Below are 18,962 nucleotides of genomic sequence, written 5' to 3' on the forward strand. Positions count from 1 at the left end.
TAGATGTAAATGGCACCTTGGCCATTGCCTTCCAGCGGAGCACCAACCACCACGTCGCTGAAGTTGTCAAGGTTTAGATCGGGGACAGCAGTGATGGCCGTCCCAAACCGAGCATTCTCTAATGCTGAGGGTCCCTCTAACACCCCCTGGTGGCTTAAGATGCCCTGACAACAACATGAGGCAAGATAGTCAATATTTTTAGTACCTGCTTTGAGTGAAGATTAGTTTTATGGGCAGTAAATGTCTCACCTTGGTAATGGTGAAGAGGTAGACTCTTCCTGTTTCAGATTTCTCCTCGCTCATGTACATCGGAGCTCCGACCAGCAGCAGATCTGTCACACCATCAGCGTTCACATCAACAGGACAGAGAACGCTGCCAAAATAAGAGCCGATCTGCAAACCACACACCACAATGATCTGAGACAGGACTTGAGTGTGTGACGAAGCTAAAGCTCATTAAAGATCACAGACAGACGAGTACCTGATCTCCTCTCTGTGAATCTATGATGACCGGCTGATTCTGGCTGTTCATACTGTAAACTATAACCTGTCCTCTGTGAACGGCACGAGGAGCACCGGCCACATAAAACTCAGACGAGCCGTCGCTCACAGACGTGACAGAGTATCCTATACACAAGACAGGGGAAAATGCATTTGTTTCATCAAAAATACAGTAAAAACAGCATGTTACACTACCATTCAAAATTTTGTGGTCAATATGATTTTTAAAAAGTTTTTGAAAGGAGTCTCTTATGCTCAGCAAGGCTGTATTTTTTGTATATAAAAATACAGTAAAAACAGTAATATCGTGAAATATTATTATAATTTAAAATAACTCTTTTCTATGTGGATATATTTTAAAATGAAATTTCTTCCTGTGATTAAAGCTGAGTTTTCAGCATCATTACTGTAGTCCTCAGTGTCATGTGATCCTTCAGAAATCATTCTAATATGCTGATTTGCTGCTTAAGAATCAATTCTATTTATTATCAATGTTTAAAACAGTCGTGCTGCTTCATATTTTTGTGGAAACTGTGATTTCCATTTTTCTTAGGATTCTTTGATGAATAAAAAAGTTCAAAAGACCAGCATTTATTTGAAATGATGAAATAATATTTTTGATCAGTTTAATGTATCCTTGCTGAATAAAAGTATTAATTTATTTAAAAATAAAATCTTACAGACCCCAAACTTTTGGACAGTTGCATGGATATGAAAAGATAAAGTTACACAACCTCTATATTTGCTTTTGTTCATTCAGAATATTTTACAGTTCATTTTCTGGCTGGCTCACCAAGTAATGAACTGTGGTTTCTGTCATCCAGGATTTTCTCAAAAGCATTTTTGAGGAAAATGTGTGGTTTCCCAGCTGTGTGATGGACGACGGTCCCACTCCATCCATACGCTCCCACGGCACCAAGCATGATCACATCCTGCGGGATAAAATGCCACCCGTCATGCCTTCATTTCTTCTGAATCAGTATGGTACATTAGAAATTAGTTTGATTACTCAATCAGATATGTTGAAAGATTACTGGCACCTTCTTATTGGTCTGATGTGCGCTGAATCCAACTTGGGACATCTCCAGTTGAAATTCCTGACCTTGACTGGTGCCTGAAATCAAACAAGACAAAATATTTGAATGCTTATCCTAATTTAAAGCTGTTTTTGTTGTTGTTGTTGTTTTTTTTTAAGTTAAAAAGATTGTCACTGGATGAACAAATTCATTATTCATTTGGCATATGTGAACAATTTACCTTCAATGTTAAAGATCCTGTCCCCCAGAGTTCCTGCGATATTGATTAGCGCTTGCTCTGATGACACATTGAACATGTAGTTCTCCGTTGGAGTGCTAGCGATCAATTCAATCTCCTTTATGAATTTTTGAATATCTGCACTTGGCTTGAGAATCTGAATAAATTCATAGATGACAGTAATACATCAAATTCGAAAAATTATGTCGGTCTTGTAAACAAAATAAAACAAAATACATTTAATTCAAGACATACTCAAGACATACTCTTATTTCTAAAGACATATTTTTTTTTTCTTAATGGTTATTGTATTTTTATTGTTTTTTTCTCATTTTTGTTTGTTTTATGGTTGAAAACGCTTTATTGTTTTGTATTTTGTTCACGCAATGCTTTTTTTTCATGCTGATCTCTCACTCACAGCAATGCCAAAGCGAACGATGCCATCTCTCTTGCATCTCTCAATGACCTCTTGACCTTTATGACCATCAGTAGATTCTCCATCTGTTACCACAACCAACACCTTAGTGGCACCGGGACGGCCACCATTTTCTGGTAGGAAAGCTGTTTGTCTGAAAATAAAATAAATAAAATAAAATAAAATAAAATAAAATAAAATATAAATAAAATAAAATAAAATAAAATAAAATAAAATAAAATAAAATAAAATAAAATGTATTAATATTAAATAATTAATTATAATATATAATAGTTAAATATTAGATATAAGTGCTTCAAAAGTGTTGGTTTCTTCTCCAGTTTTTTGCTCAATACCAGAAGCTGCTGAAAGAACTTTGTCTTTATTTTGGTCAGAACTAAAAGGATAAAGAAAGGACAAATCCTCTGAATACTGGATTATACTGACCTAAAAAAAAAAAAAAAAAAAAAAACAATTAATATATCATATCATATATATCAAAGAAAAAAAATCAGGTCAGAATAAGGTAAATAAATAACAGTACATACTCTAGTTTTATCTGGTCCGATATCGAGATTTTCCAAAAGCTTTATGAGAAAGTTTCTAACATCAGGCCATGGATATATACTGTTTGAACCGTCCAAAACAATGGCAACATCCATTGGCCCACCACAACCTGAATGAGAAATTCAGATTAAGAATGACTAACTTACCCCGTTAAGTATTTTGTGCATTTCTGACAATACAAAATAAGATATACTTTGAATGGCAGGAGAGAAGGCAGGCTGGAGCGTAAACTGTGGGCTCACTTCAGCACAGACTCCAGGGTAAAAATACTGACTGCCACAGCGCTGAGCCCACAGAGGACCACACGTCTGCAACACAAACATACCATCAGATTTAACAGAGTATCTTGAGTATGTCAAGGACTGAATGAATGTTTTCAGAAAGGAGTAAGATCCCGCCTCCTGATGGTGACACAATGCTACTACAGCATACCATCAATGTGTTCGGTTTAGCTATTGGAGTGAGAGTCAGGCCCAGACTCATGTTGACATTGATGCTCTGCACACCTTCTATGCTGATGGAGTCTGTGAAGACACAGATGAATTTACATGACAAGTGGGAACAATTTAGATGATGTTAATTCTATTTTAATGGACTTTAAAGGACTTAAAAAGTATTGTGGTGTCAGATAGCTTAAATAATCTTGCTGTATCATGTCCAAAAGCCCATGGTCATACCACAATACTTTTTGTAAGTGCGTAATTATTTAAAATAAAGAGAAATTTACCTGCAAGGTTTAGTTTCTGGCAAGGGGCTCTTCTGGAAGCATTCAAGTCACACTTATAGATATTTCCTTTTCTATTCTGAGGGTATCCACTCCAGGGAGAACCCACCAGCATCCTGAGCAAAAATAACCATTTCTCTATGCAATCAAACTATTTTGTATTATTAGGGTATCAATTATAGGGAGAACCCACCAGCATCCTGAGCAAAAATAACCATTCAGTCGCGTGTTAAAATCATTCGCGAAAACTACCGCCAGGTGGCGCAAAGGGACGCGCGAAACTACCAGATTGCGAAAATGAATGTAATTGTAAAAATGAAAGGAAGACGTAAAACAACATAAACATTATAATATACATTATAAACCTCCTTAAAAGCCATTAAAAAAAGGATAGTCTTAGGCTAAAGTCTACTCATCAAAATTTGAAGAAAGACCTAAACAGTCAATATACGAATTAAAAGCTAAATGTTTTCATTTCGGTTCATTCTTGGTTAAAAAAATTAAATAAAAAAATAATTATAATAATCTTCAGGTTCCATTTGCAGAGCGAAATGAGAACGGTGCAGCAATTACAAATAATTCTTATTAACTCTGTTATTATTCTGATTTTTCAAATGCTAACACTTTGCATTTTTGATCTTAGGTAATTATGCATGCAAATTATTTAATTTTCCAAACATTCATATGATATGTTTCCCTATACTTGGGGTATATTTCAACCAAAAATTAAATCTTCAGGCAATTCAAGATGTAGATGAGTATGTTTCTTTATCGGGACAGATTTGGAGAAATGTATCATTACATCACTTGCTCACTAATGGCTCCTCTGCAGTGAATGGGTGCCGTCAGAATGAGAGTCCAAACAGCTGATAAAAACATTGATGGACTGGCGTTGTGTGGATTACTTGTGGATTATTGTTATGTTTTTTCAGCTGTTTTGACTCTCATTCTGACGGCACCCATTCACTGCAGAGGATCCACTCACTGGTGAACAAGTGATGTAATGAAACATTTCTCCAAATCTGTTCCCATGAAGAAACAAACTCATCTACATCTAACGTGAGTACACCATTGGTAAATTTTTGTTTTTGGGTGTATTATTCCTTTAAGATTGGTAGAGTGCCAAACAGTTTTCCTTTAGAAGAAAAGATGACAATTCCCGGTTTTCCGGACAGGAATTAGTCATGAATAAATAAGCCATCTCAAATTCCCCACTGTAATTTGTCAGTGAACTGTGACTCGAAGCATCAAAATAAACTTTGGATCCACAATGCATTTTGAACATGTTTCAGAGAAAATGTCTGGTGTGTCACATATCTCACCATTTTCCTTGATCATTGCTTATCTGTTGCACAGTGTAGCCAAACTCTTCTACCGCAGGACCTGAGAAGATTTTAGCCCCTGCAGTTCCCACATTGAAACCCTGAGTGTGAGCAATACAGAAACCTGCGAGGAAAAGTTTGACATCCTCAGCTATGATTTTAGACCCTATTTTGTTTGGAAGTGTATATTTAATACGGTTCAAGTTCTACAAAAAACTTTTTACCATGAGACATCTGACACTGGTAAGCCTTTTCTTTGACCAACAGTATGTCGACATATTTCAAACAATACTGATAAGTCTAACCCTTTTTAAACTTTACACCAAAAACAACACAAAAACTATGGGACTTATTATACACAGATTTATCTGCATCAACACAGATTTATCATGTATAAAAGTGTATTCCTTTTTAAATAGTATAGATTTCAAGAATGAGTGAGAAAATGTAAATAAAAATAAATACATATACATAAAATCGATGTTTGTTTACTTAATCCAGAAAAATAGATAAACAGATACATTTGTTAAATTAATAGTTTAAATGTTAATTTTCAAATGGCAAATTGGTATTAATCAGTTTAGTTAGATTTGTGATTAAAACAATAAGGAGTGTCATGGGTAGGGAAAAAAAAAAACGTAATTCAACATACTGTATATTGTCTGAAAGTACGATTTTTAAGTTGATCTTGTTTAAGGAGGTTAAGATATTTTTACTGACAGTATACTAAGTATATAAAACAGTTTCATTATAGATCCTTACCACAACATCTGCATTTGTTTCAGCTTGAAAATATTAACGTCTGTCCACCAAAATGTAAAAGTCATGAAAACTATGAAGATTAATAACTTGTAAACATCATTCGGTAAGCAAAACGTACTTACTCTGCAATAATAGCAGTAGTATCACAACTTTTTCCACTTTGTCCATTGCTGGAGAAATTGTTAAGAAAGAGCAGATAGTGATGTCTCCAGTCCTACTGTAACTGTTATAATAAAACAACCTAAACTATCCCAATAGCTCAGAGGATATGATGTCAGAGCAGCGTTCCGGTAAGATTTGTATCTACCCTTCATTAGGCAACATTGACCAGTGACCAAATAAGGAATTGTAACGGGCGTCACACCTTTTATTTGACACTTCGTAAGTATCCAAATGAAAAGGGGGAAGATAAAAAGAGCAGATTATAAACTACGGAGAAGCTAATAAATGACGCAATTTAGACATGAAACCATATTCGAAAACCGAATCTTAAAATATATACAACATGCTGAGAAATAGGCTATGCGCTGCTATTTTCCTGCGTTTCACTAGAATGCGCGAGCACAGGTGGGCGAAGGGGCGGAGTCATAGAGCTGTGGGAGCTCTGCACTGTTAGTCATCATACTCGTCATGAGTGTGCTCACTGCAGACCTTGACTCACACACACACACACACACACACACACACACACAAACAATGATTAACCCAAGACTCCTGGCGGAATATTTTATCTCTTAGACTGAGATGTAATTGAGCAGTTTACCTAACTGACATAGTTTCAAAGCAAACAGGAAATGTGTAAGCAATATCGCACACAACTTACACAATTTCTTCTGAATTCTACTAAATTCACTAGTCAAGACTCATGATGCAAGCCACAACATCTGGCCAATGAAACACATTTTTAAAACATGGAGTTTCAGATGTTATTTAGAAAGCAAAAAATGTGGATGTTTTAGTTTATTTGCCTGTTATCAATATCAATTCATCCATCTATCTACCTTATTTTTAAGAGCGGTCATGTGCAAGGCTTCCAGTGTCGTCCGCTTCCATATATTTTATCTGTCCGTAATCCTGCTTAATTTATATTCCGAACTCTTATATTTGTTATCATTTTATTTTATTATCATCTTTCATGAACATACTATATTGTAGCACAAATCGTTTTACTGGTTACTTTGTTATTCTTTTATAGTGGCTAAATCTTCACATTAAAATATAATAGCTTAACTGTAGCATTGCAAAATAAGATGGGTAGGCCTAAGCATGGTCATTCACTTCACTGATGTGGTCAAGAAACACTACCAGTGATAAACTTTAGCTGGTTCCAGTCGTCAAATTTGATTGTTATGCCAGTAGGTGGCAACAGGTGACTGTTTTAAAGGGATAGTTCGCCCCAAAAATGAACATTTCCATTCTATTTCTTCTCTTCTGTGTCAGTCTTTGACACGTGTTCACGACAGTACCACAATGCATACAGTAGGTGGCCAACCAGAATGAGCCTTTGACCGCCGTGAGTGCTGCTGCCGCCGCGCTGGTGGGTGGCACTTTAACCAAAAGTTATCAAACAAACGCATCATAACACATTTTTGCAACTAGCCGTCAGCTTTGGCTCACCGATGTGTTCCATTTGATGGCTGCAGTCAGGGAAAATAAAATAAAAACACTGTAGTTAAAATATTTCATATTCACAGAGGAAAGTTTAGTACTTATGAAGTTATGTGCGTTTCTTTGAACGAATTCAAGCAGGATAAAAGTCAAGCCTATGAGCCTGTGCTTATATTTTCTCTAAGCTGCACAGTATTACACCATATTTTAGATTTGAAGCATTTAATATGTGTGCAGTATTATTTATATAATATGAATTATGTGTTATATTATCCATTTACATTTACATTTAATCATTTAGCAGACGCTTTTATCCAAAGCGACTTACAAATGAGAACAATAGAAACAATCAGATCAACAAGAGAACAACAACGTTATACAAGTGCTATGACAAGTCTCAGTTAGTCTAGTACAGAACACGTAGCCAGGGTTTTTTTTTTTTTAAGAATATGATAGACAAGAAAAGTAAAGGTAAGTACTAGTATTAGTTGGTTAAGTGCAGGCGAAAAAGATGAGTCTTTAGATGTTTTTTGAAAATGAGTAAAGACTCAGCTGTTTGAATTGAGATCGGGAGGTCATTCCACCAGCTGGGCGCAGTCCAGGAAAAAGTCTGTGAGAGTGATTTTGAACGTCTTTGGGATGGCACCTCAAGGCGTCATTCACTTGCAGAGCGCAAACTTCTGGAGGGCGCATAAGATTGAACTAATGAGCTTAGGTATGTTGGTACCTTGCCAGTGGTCGTCTTTTAGGCAAGCATCAGTACCTTGAATTTGATGCGAGCGGCTACTAGTAGCCAGTGTAACCTGATTTTTGGCTCATTGAAGACAACCCTCGCTGCTGCATTCTGGATCAGTTGTAGAGGCTTGATAGTACATGCAGGAAGGCTCGCCAGGAGAGCATTGCAATAGTCCAGTCTGGAGAGAACAAGAGCTTGGACAAGAAGTTGGGTGGCTTGCTCTGACAGGAAGGGTCTAATCTTCCCTAATGTTGTATAAGGCAAATCTGCAGGACCGGGTCATTGTAGCAATATGGTCTGTGAAGCTTAAATGATGATCCATCACAAACTCCTAGGTTTCTGGCTGTCCTGGAAGGAGTTATGGTTGACGAACCCAGCTGTATAGAGAAGTTGTGATGAAACGATGGGTTAGCTGGAACCACCAGCAGTTCTCTCATAGTAAGGTTAAGCTGAAGGTGATGGTCATTCATCCAGCTAGAAATGTCAGTCAGACAGGCTGAAATGCAAGCAGCTACCGTCGGGTCATCTGGTTGGAATGAGAAGTAGAGTTGATTGTCATCAGCGTAACAGTGATAGGAAAAGCCATGCTTCTGAATGACAGATCCTAATGACATCATGTAGATGGAGAAGAGAAGTGGTCCAAGTACTGAGCCTTGAGGAACCCCAGTAGCAAGTTGTTGTGACTTAGAAACTTCACCCCTCCAAGACAGGATCTATCAGACAGGTAGGAGTTAAGCCACTGGAGTGCAGTTCCAGAGATGCCCATCTTTCTGAGGGTGGACAGGAGAATCTGGTGATTAACGGTGTCAAAAGCAGCAGACAGGTCCAGCAAAATGAGTACTGAGGATTTTGAAGCTGCTCTTGCCAGTCGCAGGGCTTCAGTAACCGAGAGCAGGGCAGTCTCAGTTGAGTGGCCGCTTTTGAAGCCAGATTGGTTTGCTGTCCAGGAGGTTGTTTCTGTACAAGAAACATAGAGAGCTGGTTGAACACAGCTCGTTCGAGTGTCTTTGCAATGAATGGAAGAAGGGATACCGGTCTGTAGTTTTCTAGAAGTTCTGGATTTAGAGATGGTTTCTTCAGCAGTGGTCTTACCCGAGCCTGCTTAAATGGTGAGGGAAATGTTCCAGAGTGAAGAGAGGAGTTGATAATGTGAGTAAGTGAAGGTATGACTGAAGAGGAAATCGCTTGAAGGAGGTGAGTGGGGATCGATCCAGTGGGCAAGTAGTAGGATGACTGGACAGGATAAGTTTGGAAACGTCCGTCTCTGAGAGTGGAGAGAAAAGGGAGAGAGAGTGTGCTTTAGTTGTTGTGAAGTTATCCTCAGTCTGCGGTGTGGAGAATTGGTCACTGATGGTTCTTGTCTTATTTGTGAAGAAAACTGCAAAGTCGTCAGCTGTAAGAGTCGATGGAGGAGGAGGTGAAGGCGGATAAGAAGAGAAGATAAGATTTTGAAGAAGTGTGTCTCGAGCGTCAAACAGTTGTTAATTTTGTTGTGATAGTATGAGGTTTTAGCAGTGAAGACATTTGCAGAGAAGGAAGAGAGGAGAGACTGATACACACTGAGGTCGGTAGAGTTTCTTGATTTATGCCATTTCCTCTCTGCAGCCCTGAGTTTAGAGCGATGTTCACGGAGAACATCAGACAGCCAGGGGGCAGATGGGGTGGTGCGTGCTGGTATAGACGACAGTGGGCAAAAGTTGTCCAAGCAAGAGGTCAGAGTGGAGCAAAAAGTGTCCGTAGCACTGTTCGTGTCCAGAGCTGAAAACTGCAAGAGTGAAGAAAGAAATGGTGGTTTACTTTGCATCGGAGCATTAAAAGTGGTAGCCTATTTTAGTGAGCTAGGCTACATGGATTTATATGTCAATATTCTCACATATTAGGCCTATATTTGTCACAAGTACATTTTTAATTTATATATTAAAATTCCTTTAATAAATAACAATATAATAATAACTCACTGTACATTTTCTAATGGTTTTTAAGGATGTTACAATGTTATATTATAATGTTATTGTTGTTTTACTTCGTCATTTCATCTCCATCTACAAACTAAAATTTTTCAATTACAGTCAGTTTGCAACCCGTCCCTTTGCGCCACCTGGCGGTAGTTTTGCGAATGACTTTAACACGCGACTGACTTGTAGTTAATGCAGCGGCAGTACACGCAGCGGTCAAACTAGCGGGAGCCTATGATTAAAAAGTAAACCAATAAGAGTATGAATTCATTATAGCAAAGCTAGTGGAGTCAGACCAATCAGAGGCAGAATTGTCATTTTTTGGTTGAAAAAACTGATAAGAACAATGTATAAGTATGGCTGCCCGGACAGACAAAGGCTGTCATCTCGGGTTTGTTGCTGTGTTCAAGAAAGTCTTATTTTGGCATCCGGAACTCTGCTTCTTGAACTTTGACAAATTTGGGACGACCATTGTTTGTTCCAGGACAAATGTAAATGCACAATTTACATGAATGAAAGAGCATGAAAATCTGACTAAATCTCCTATGACAACTTGCAGTGTTACATATCATCGAGGCAACAAAACACTGTTTTCCATGTTCGTGAAGTAAATATTTTTACATGGCTGCGTTTTTTTTATATGGGTGCGCTACCTCAGTTTTGTTAGTAGTTGTTGTTTTAGTCACTTTTTTGTGTTTTGGGCTATTTTATTTAGTAGAAACGGGGTTCTTAGAACTAAACACATTCTTAGCTCCCGTGGTGTGAACACACCAAAATATGAGAACTTCCGCCAGCAGCTCTAGGAACTATAAAAAGGTTCCTCTGGTGCGAAAGCGCCTTTACAGAATTGGTTGCAGTCATCAAATGTATTTGGCTGAGCATTACACTGTTACATTGTTACATTGTTACATTGTTACACCAGTAGCTGGTGACAGGTCTTATAGAGTGTCTTTGAATTATTCTCTCAAACAAATGATTGTTCAACACATTCAAAAAAAAAAAAAAAAAAAAAAAAAAAAAAAAAAAAAACACCCACCAGGACTGTATTTGCTCAGAGACATGCAGAGTTTTGCTTATCCACTGCTTTGGCTTAGTTTTGAACTATTTACTTTGGTGGAGCAAAAATAAACAATTTTTGTTGTAATTATGCATATTCTCATTTCCTGCAGTATATCTGGGCAGTGGGCACAGGAGCCTGTACCCAATCTGTTTAGCCAATATCATTTTATTACAGTTTTAACTCAGGGTGCTTTTGACTGTGTTAGTTAATAGATTTGATGTTTTGTGTGAGTTAGTTAGACAAGTGTTGATTGTGTTTGTTTCTTGATGTGTGTGTGTTGGTTGGCAGCCCTGTGGTGACTGTTTCATTGCTTCCTTAAATACTAATACTGAAAAAAAAATATTAATGTATAAATAAAACACACACAGAGATATGTCTCTTAAGGTGTCTAAACGACAAAATAAGCATTTATTTTTTTTCTGCGCACGTTTTTTTGACAATATGTGCAAAGCTTTTTAAATCCGTGCTGAAATGTATGTACAATATGACAAACCAGTGCATTACATAGAAACTTCACAGCAGAGTATCTGACAGGTGCCCAAGACAGATGGTCTTCATCTGAGAGTGAGGCTTGATTATCTTACATGTTTTCACCAAATTATTTTTAATTAGTTTTTGAGTGTCTTTTTGATTGTTTGAGTTGTTTGTGATGTTTTTTGTAATTTTTTTTATTGTAGTATCTTTGAATATAATAAGTGACTAAATGACATAAATATGAGAGTGGATGTTGAAGTTAAAGTGCCAAATATGAGTCTGTGAACACCTTTTGAACCCACACAGAAATAAAAAAATTTCATGCCAACTTTAAAGAAAAAATAGTTTTTTGTGTGTTGAAATGACAGTTATATAATCAGACATATACTACACATCATAAGGCAGTGAACTACATGAATAAAGAAACAAAGCCCTTTTTCTGAAACTTCTTGCATTGTTTTCTTGTTTTACTAAAAAAAAACTAAATTGGTAAAAAAAATTACCAATGAAGGAGTGTTCATTTAACCCACCAATTAAATTAAATTAAAAAATAATTAAATTATATTTATTACTCATATTATAAAGCAGAAAAACAGAGTTGGGAAACACTTTCTTTCTGTTCTTTTTCTCTGAACATCTTAAATATTCACACTTGGGGGTTAAGCTAAAGCTCTAGCATGTCCAATTTATCAGTTTTGGCAAAAACAGGAACATTAAAAATCAAATATGTTGAAACTGATGCCAGTCAATGGCAAATTGTGGTGCTTTGTGCTGAACAAGAGCTTGCAATAGCCTTGCAATTTGCTTACATGGTCTTTAAGGCTTTTATGAAAAAATAAGAAAGGGAAAGGAAAAAAACCTGCTGAAAAACAAACAAACAAACAAAACAACAACAACTGTGGAACCAGAAGCAATGCAACTACCAAAAAAAAAAAAAAAAAAAAAAAAAAAAAAAAACATTGGCTTAATGAATCATTAATTAATTACACATTTATTCATGCTTTAATCTTGCTTTAATTTTTCTTCCCATTCAAAGACCCAGAGCTTCATAAATTAAGGCACTCATACTCTATATGTATGTTTGATTGCACCCTTTGCAATATCTGTAATTTAGTCTCATTTTGCATTTTGCACAATTTAACCGCACTATATGTATGAATAGCGGTACATTTGTGCACTCTGTGTGTGATATTTATTGGGGTTCATAACCTACATTTTCTTTATTGTTAAAATACTCTTATCTACTCCAAATGAATATGAAGAGTCAACTAAAAGTCATTTGTAGACTAATCACTTTAAAATTATAAGCACCTTGTCTTTGTGGTAATCTACAAATATTTCTCTGTTTGTTTGATCTTCCTGACAACAGCAACACTGACTTAACCAATGGTGTGAGTTTAGGGCGGGGCTATCGACCAATAGGAGAGCGTTTGGGAATCCTGTTTGAAAACAGTCATTATTCAGTTTGGTGCTGTTATAGAAGTGCATGAATTACACACTTTAGCTTTAACATTTCTGTTTCAATCAAGTAATTGTTTTCCTGATTTTTACATATGGCAAAAATCGAACAAGAAAGTTCATGGCTGTCCAATTTGTTGATTCCAGACATTCACTGCAACCATCTGGAATACCTGAGAAATACTGCGGGCATGAAGACGCTTTCTACCTCAGAAAACAAGACAGGTATCACACCGAATACAGATGATGTAATAATTTTGATAAAGCCATTACTTTATCATTAGCATGATATTGCAAACATAACTTTATATACACTTTAAAGCTTTACATTTACAGTACAGACCTTTTCCTCTTCATACTTGAAGACAAAAAGCGTGAAAAACATCAGTGCCAAAAAATTGCTTTGTGAACAAAAAAAGGAATGTGCCAATATTCATAGCCCATAACACTACTCAAAACAAATGCTTTGAAATGAAAAACTTCACTGTACAGCGCTTCATCAAAACAAGCTCTAAAAGTGAGTTGTTGGAATAAACCTGTTGCCAGTAACAGTGTATGGTTCTGATTATGGGACTGTAGATCACTGTAGATGTTGTCAGGAAAGGTTCCTGATCCTTGCTATGCTGATGATGAATGCCGTAGGAGGGTTACAGATGAAGGTCTGAGGTTGGCTGGTGGGGTGTGGAGTTCAGACAACATGAACCTTTGGTGCTTTGCTGTTCAAGCTTGACTCGTGGTTTGGCAAAATGTCCACCAATCTTGTGGCATCTCAGAGGTTCACTTGAGTTCACATTCAGTCAAATTTTGCAGTGAGCAACATGAAGATAAATCAACATGTCAAGCAAAGCGCTGGGTTCTCTTTGGTATGCTCTATAATACACTAGTTGTGAACCCAGATGTCCTACATGACTCTGATCTTCATATTTTCTGAATGTTCCTGGTGATGCTTCTGCTTCGTGATCTCCATGACCTTGGCTAGCGGTGAAGGATGAGTTGACCTGAGGAGGCTACAGATCCATAGGCTTCAGTCAGATTCCTTCATATCTTCCTTCATGTCCTTGACTGATTTTCTCTTGAAGAATCCAGCCTGGATGAGGGCATTCAACATAGTCAACATTCAGCATCACTGTGGTACTGTGAGTGTGCAGAGGAATTAACATAAGCAAATTAGAATGCTTACCTTCCATAAAGCAAAGATGACAAGTGCCAGAATTAAAAGTCCTATTAGAATACTAAGGATTATAATCCATAGTGGGATTCCACTTCGTATGTCCTTGGTGACTTGAATCTTCACCTGCAGTAAATATATAACACTAGTCACTATTTAAAAGCTAAAATGGAGTACAAGTCCTAATTTAAAAGTGCTGTAAGAGATTTAAGCCATTTTGTAACATCAGTAACATGCATTTAGAAAATAGATAGTGTGAACTATTGTATCATTTCCACTTCCACTAATGAATAGTATGAAATAAAATATATTTTAGGGATGCAAGATACATTAGTACCAGCTCTGTTAACTGTCATTTTTTTTTTTTTATTATCTGTATCCAAAGAAAAAGGGTAAAAGAAATCATCTCTCAGATGGGAGCTGACTTCCATCATTCACTTAAAGTAGATGGCTCATCATAGAGCGACACATCAGTAATTCCTGTTTTCATTACCCAGGATGTTCTCTTGAGTTTCTAAATTCTACTGGAATTGCAAAACAACCCCTTACTGCACTTTTACAGAATATATAGACTGTACCTGATGCAATGTTTAATCTTAATGGTCATGAAGTTAATTTAAAGTGATAGTTCACCCAAAAAATGAAAATCACTCCATGATTTACTCACCCTCAAGCCATACTTGGTTTATATGTGTTTTTTTTTTTTTAAGAATTTTTTTAGAGTTATACTAAAAAATGTCCTGACTCTTCTTTATAATGGCAGTGAATGGGGGTCAAGATTTTGAAGCCCAAAAAATTTTATCCATCCATAATAAGAAGTAATCCACACAGCTCTGAGGGGTTAATAAAGGCCTTCTGAAGTGAACCGATAGTGAACCGCTGAGAATGTGTAAGAAAAATATCCATATTAAAACTTTATAAACTGTAATCTCTAGCTTCTGCTAACAGTCATATGTGTGTTCATGAGAGAGTGGCATTCCAGTGGATGACGTAGGACGTCGGCGTAGCGTAAGCTCTGGTGAGAATATGCTAGTCTCGTGAGAACCAAGTCTTGTTTCAAGCAAAGAAAAACTAGTCTCCTCTTGGCTTATATCGAAATCCTCTGACATTTTTCTTTACAAATCCTCGTTTTGTACTTCTAATTCATGACCGGTGTTTTGTTTTGCTCACTCCTTTGGGCTTCCGCATTCGTTACTTCCCACCAGAGCTCAAGCTACGCCTACGTCATCCGCTGGAACACCACTCTATTGTGAACGTGAGTACAACAGTTAGCAGAAGTTAGAGATTATGGTTTATAAAGTTTTAAACATGGATATTTTAATTACACAAACACACTGATTTGCTTCAGAAGGCCTTTATTCACCCCTGGAATCATGTGGAGTCATTTTTATGATGGATGGATGCACTTTTTTGGGCTTCAAAATCACGACCTCCATTCACTGCCATTATAAAGCTTGGAAGCCAGGACATTTTATGAATATAACTCTGATTGTATTAATCTGATAGAAGAAAGTCTGCTGCTTATTAGTGCAAAATCCAGGTCTTTTCATACCTCTCTGCTCTTGTCGTTGTCATTTAACACAAATTCCGTGTCCTTGATCACCAGCTTGGCATCGACAGCCATGTAAATGTTGGAAAATTCTCCCTATAGATGAATTATTACTATTACTACAGCATACTGACAGATCACATGCAGCAGAACTGTGAAAGTAAATGAGAAGATAAAGGGCGTACTTTGATGAAGGTGGGTCGCCACACTCTGAAAGTGGTGTTGATCTGCTGGATGTGTCCAGGTAGGATGGAGCAGTTTAACAACTGACAGGGATTTCCTTTTTCTTTGCAACTCTGAAAGAATGAACAATTATATGAGGAAAACACTTACCATCAGATATCCATTTATATTCAAGAGAAAAGCCCTGCTTACTTACCAAAAGATATTCACTCAAGGTCTCTTTTTTAGGATTCACTGTATAAGGCTTGTCAGGCTTAATGCCTAAAGGGTTAATCAGTCCGTTGGCATCACATGTGATGTTCTGTAAGAATGAAATGAGGCAGTTGAGATATTTCTGAGCCAGTCACGTACTGTAGTCAGTGCCACAATAGCTTTAAGGAATTGGAGCACCTACCGCTGTGTGGCTGACATTTGTCAAGTACAGCAGAATGTTTTTGGCAGCTGTTTGATATGGAAACATTATCTCGAGCAGCAGTTGAGGACTCGGCATTTCAGGATTCCTCTCAATCTGAACACAAAGGGAAATCAATCAGAAATTGATCATCAAAAGAGCATTCACACTCAAACCAGTTTAAGTGAATCTGGATCATAACCACTCCCAATGACAATCTGACATTGGCATCAGACTCCATTTGACTCAACGATGACTCCACACCATGCAGTATCTTAGTTTAGCCACTTTTACCATTTTAACTGCTATGACATAGACATAGTTCTCTTTAAAAGTTCCTCATTTTGTTCACATGATGCCCTGAAAGAAGTGATTCAAACTCCAAGTTGACGTTTTGAGTCTTACCATGTAGCTGATTTTCACCTCGTCCCCGATCACACTAGTGTGGTTGAAAACACTGGGTATCGTCTCCTTCTCTTTAAATATGATGTGGCCCTCCTTCATATACTTGTTTCTAGGATAAAAACGTATTGAGACTCTGACCAGCTTTCCTGGTGTATATATAATTTGAACATAATATGACATTTAATTACATTTCACTATGCAAATTACTTTATATATGTTAACTATAGAGTCAACTTTAGATACATTACACTCTTAAAAATAATGGTGCTCCAGTAACAATGCCACATAAGAACCTTTTTTGTCTAAATGGTTCCATAAAGAACCTTTAAGATCTGAAGAACCTTTCTGTTTCACAAAAGGTTCTTTGTGGCGAAAGAAGGTTCTTCAGATTATAAAAAGGTAAGACTGAGATGGTTCTTTTAAGAACCTTTGACTCAATGGTTCTTCTATGGCACCGCTGTGAAGAACCTTTTAAGCACCTTTATTTTTGAGAGTGTACAGAATGAAATGGCAAACTGACTAAATCTCATCTGTTAATGCATTAACTTTACTACTTAGTTCAGTTCTGCTCAGATGCTTATTTTGGCAAAGCTGATTGGTTGGTTTAAAAAGCCACTTACGCAGTGAATCTCAGGTTGGCTTCATTCTTCACAGGGATGACGATGCTCACAAAGTTGTCTTTCAAGGCTGTATCTAACTCCTCACTATCACTGCAGTCAAAATAATAATTATACATCAAAATTCTGTACCCCTATTCTATGGAAAATTGCTTCTGCCACTGAATAAAAAACATAAAAGGTAATTGCGACTTTATATCTCAGAATTCATCATTTTTCTTCTTTTATATTGTGAGATATAAATTTGCAATAACAAGTTATAAAGTCAGAATTGAGTGATATACAGTAAAGCCAAAGAATTACAAGAAAAAAATCAGAATTGCGAGTTTATCTGACTTTATTTTTTGCAATTGAGTTCATATGCAATTCTGAGAAAAAGTCAGAACTGCAACATATAAAGTCACAATTCTCTTTTTTTATTTAGTGGTGTAAATGGGCTTCCATATTATTCTCTGTTTAATTAAGTCAAACACAGTAAAAAGTGGATTTAATTAGTGAGCAGTCATGGGCGTAATTCTTACGTGGCTGCAGTAACATTGATCACAATGTCCTTACGAATATAGAAGGGATTGGCCTCAAACTGGATTTTGAAGCTTTCCTGTTGGATTGACATGATAAGAGTGTAAACAGAACAAGATATAATAATGCACATTATTTTATTATGTTAATTTAATAGCAAGAGGCAAATCTCACCTTTTTGTCAATTTTAAGAAAAGGATATCCAACTGCACATACTATTCTGGTAAGATTCGTTTCACAGTCTTTATCTTTGGGCTGCAAAAAAAAAAAATGACAACAGATATGAACTGTTTTTGAAAATAATGACTTTTTCCTCATTTTGAATGTATTTGTACTTTCATTAAAATGACTGATTTGTTCCTCCTAAAAGTTTTTCTTGCCACATTACAGATGGCAAATCCTACCTCAACCTTCACATAGTTGATATTTTCCGTGTGGCTCAGTGTAACCTTAGTATTGTAAGCATTGTCTCCGCTGTTGTGGATGTCGATGTTGACATAAAACTTCTCCTGGTTGCTTTTTATGAGAAGTCTACAGAAATACATGGAGATGGACAAAGTCAATTTGCATCTAGTGCTCTAGTTCGCTTCTATAATCTTGTTGTAATGTCTTGCAGATAAATCTGAGGCTCTTTGACAGAACAGCTTGTGCTGAACCTATTCTCTTAAAAGTCAACAGTAGGGGGCAGCAGACAACAGGAAATTACAAAAATACATGGGAATAAACAAGAAATCATACTCTATACGAATAATACAGCCACTTCAGATAATGTCATAATTGTCTGAATCGTCATTTTACATATATAATAATATCAAAGAATGAAGCAGAAAGACACAAATAGGACAATTTAACTGACCTCATATTAAAAGCTATTAATAATACCTTGAGATGTTTGCAGTGGCTTTAAGGTGTAGATCAGCAACACACTTGTCCTTATTCCCGCAGTCTACTAATGCAATCTAGAGCAAAGAAAATACAAAGAAATGTAATAATGAACGATATATTTTGACATGCTTGAATGGTCGTAAAAACAAACTTCAAAAGCATCTTCATCCCTTTCAGTTTGCCAAACACTGTTGGTCTGAAACAGTATCAGTATCATTAGTATCTGCTGTACAGTATCAGCTTTAGTTTTACACCCTGTCCCAACAATGTCCTTTAATGGCATCAAGCATTAAGCCAAATGTTTCCCACAAAAATTTGCGTCAGGAATTGTTTCCCTGCTCCAGTGCTTTAGAAGACATGAAAAAAAGAACTTGAGGGAGTAGCAGAGGCAAACACTCATGCTCTTCCT

The 18,962-nt window shown here is 36.7% G+C and overlaps 2 protein-coding genes across 2 annotated transcripts in view; both read right to left on the reverse strand.

Moving 5' to 3' along the window:
- The window catches only part of LOC109087045 (integrin alpha-2), a 13,881-nt gene extending 7,806 nt beyond the window's left edge, over positions 1-6,075 (reverse strand). The window contains exons 1-14 of the mRNA XM_042732286.1: positions 5,668-6,075; positions 4,784-4,907; positions 3,465-3,577; positions 3,170-3,261; positions 2,931-3,045; positions 2,719-2,846; positions 2,472-2,617; positions 2,174-2,327; positions 1,759-1,912; positions 1,542-1,615; positions 1,295-1,433; positions 482-627; positions 250-393; positions 1-164 (exon numbers count right to left, since the gene is read on the reverse strand). The exon at positions 1-164 is cut by the window's left edge and continues 40 nt beyond it. Of these exons, the coding sequence (XP_042588220.1) occupies positions 1-164; positions 250-393; positions 482-627; positions 1,295-1,433; positions 1,542-1,615; positions 1,759-1,912; positions 2,174-2,327; positions 2,472-2,617; positions 2,719-2,846; positions 2,931-3,045; positions 3,170-3,261; positions 3,465-3,577; positions 4,784-4,907; positions 5,668-5,713 (1,739 nt within the window). The 5' untranslated portion in view covers positions 5,714-6,075. The remainder of the gene's footprint in view (positions 165-249; positions 394-481; positions 628-1,294; positions 1,434-1,541; positions 1,616-1,758; positions 1,913-2,173; positions 2,328-2,471; positions 2,618-2,718; positions 2,847-2,930; positions 3,046-3,169; positions 3,262-3,464; positions 3,578-4,783; positions 4,908-5,667) is intronic.
- A 5,684-nt stretch (positions 6,076-11,759) lies between these two features.
- The window catches only part of itga1 (integrin, alpha 1), a 44,859-nt gene continuing 37,656 nt past the window's right edge, over positions 11,760-18,962 (reverse strand). Inside the window, 12 exon segments of the mRNA XM_042732287.1 lie at positions 11,760-13,923; positions 14,017-14,130; positions 15,557-15,649; positions 15,739-15,849; positions 15,933-16,037; positions 16,131-16,244; positions 16,533-16,641; positions 17,153-17,242; positions 17,671-17,747; positions 17,843-17,923; positions 18,073-18,199; positions 18,551-18,627. Coding sequence (XP_042588221.1) covers positions 13,861-13,923; positions 14,017-14,130; positions 15,557-15,649; positions 15,739-15,849; positions 15,933-16,037; positions 16,131-16,244; positions 16,533-16,641; positions 17,153-17,242; positions 17,671-17,747; positions 17,843-17,923; positions 18,073-18,199; positions 18,551-18,627 — 1,161 coding nt within the window. The 3' untranslated portion in view covers positions 11,760-13,860.

Source organism: Cyprinus carpio, chromosome B10 (genome assembly GCF_018340385.1).
Source record: "Cyprinus carpio isolate SPL01 chromosome B10, ASM1834038v1, whole genome shotgun sequence".
Lineage (NCBI taxonomy): Eukaryota > Metazoa > Chordata > Actinopteri > Cypriniformes > Cyprinidae > Cyprinus > Cyprinus carpio.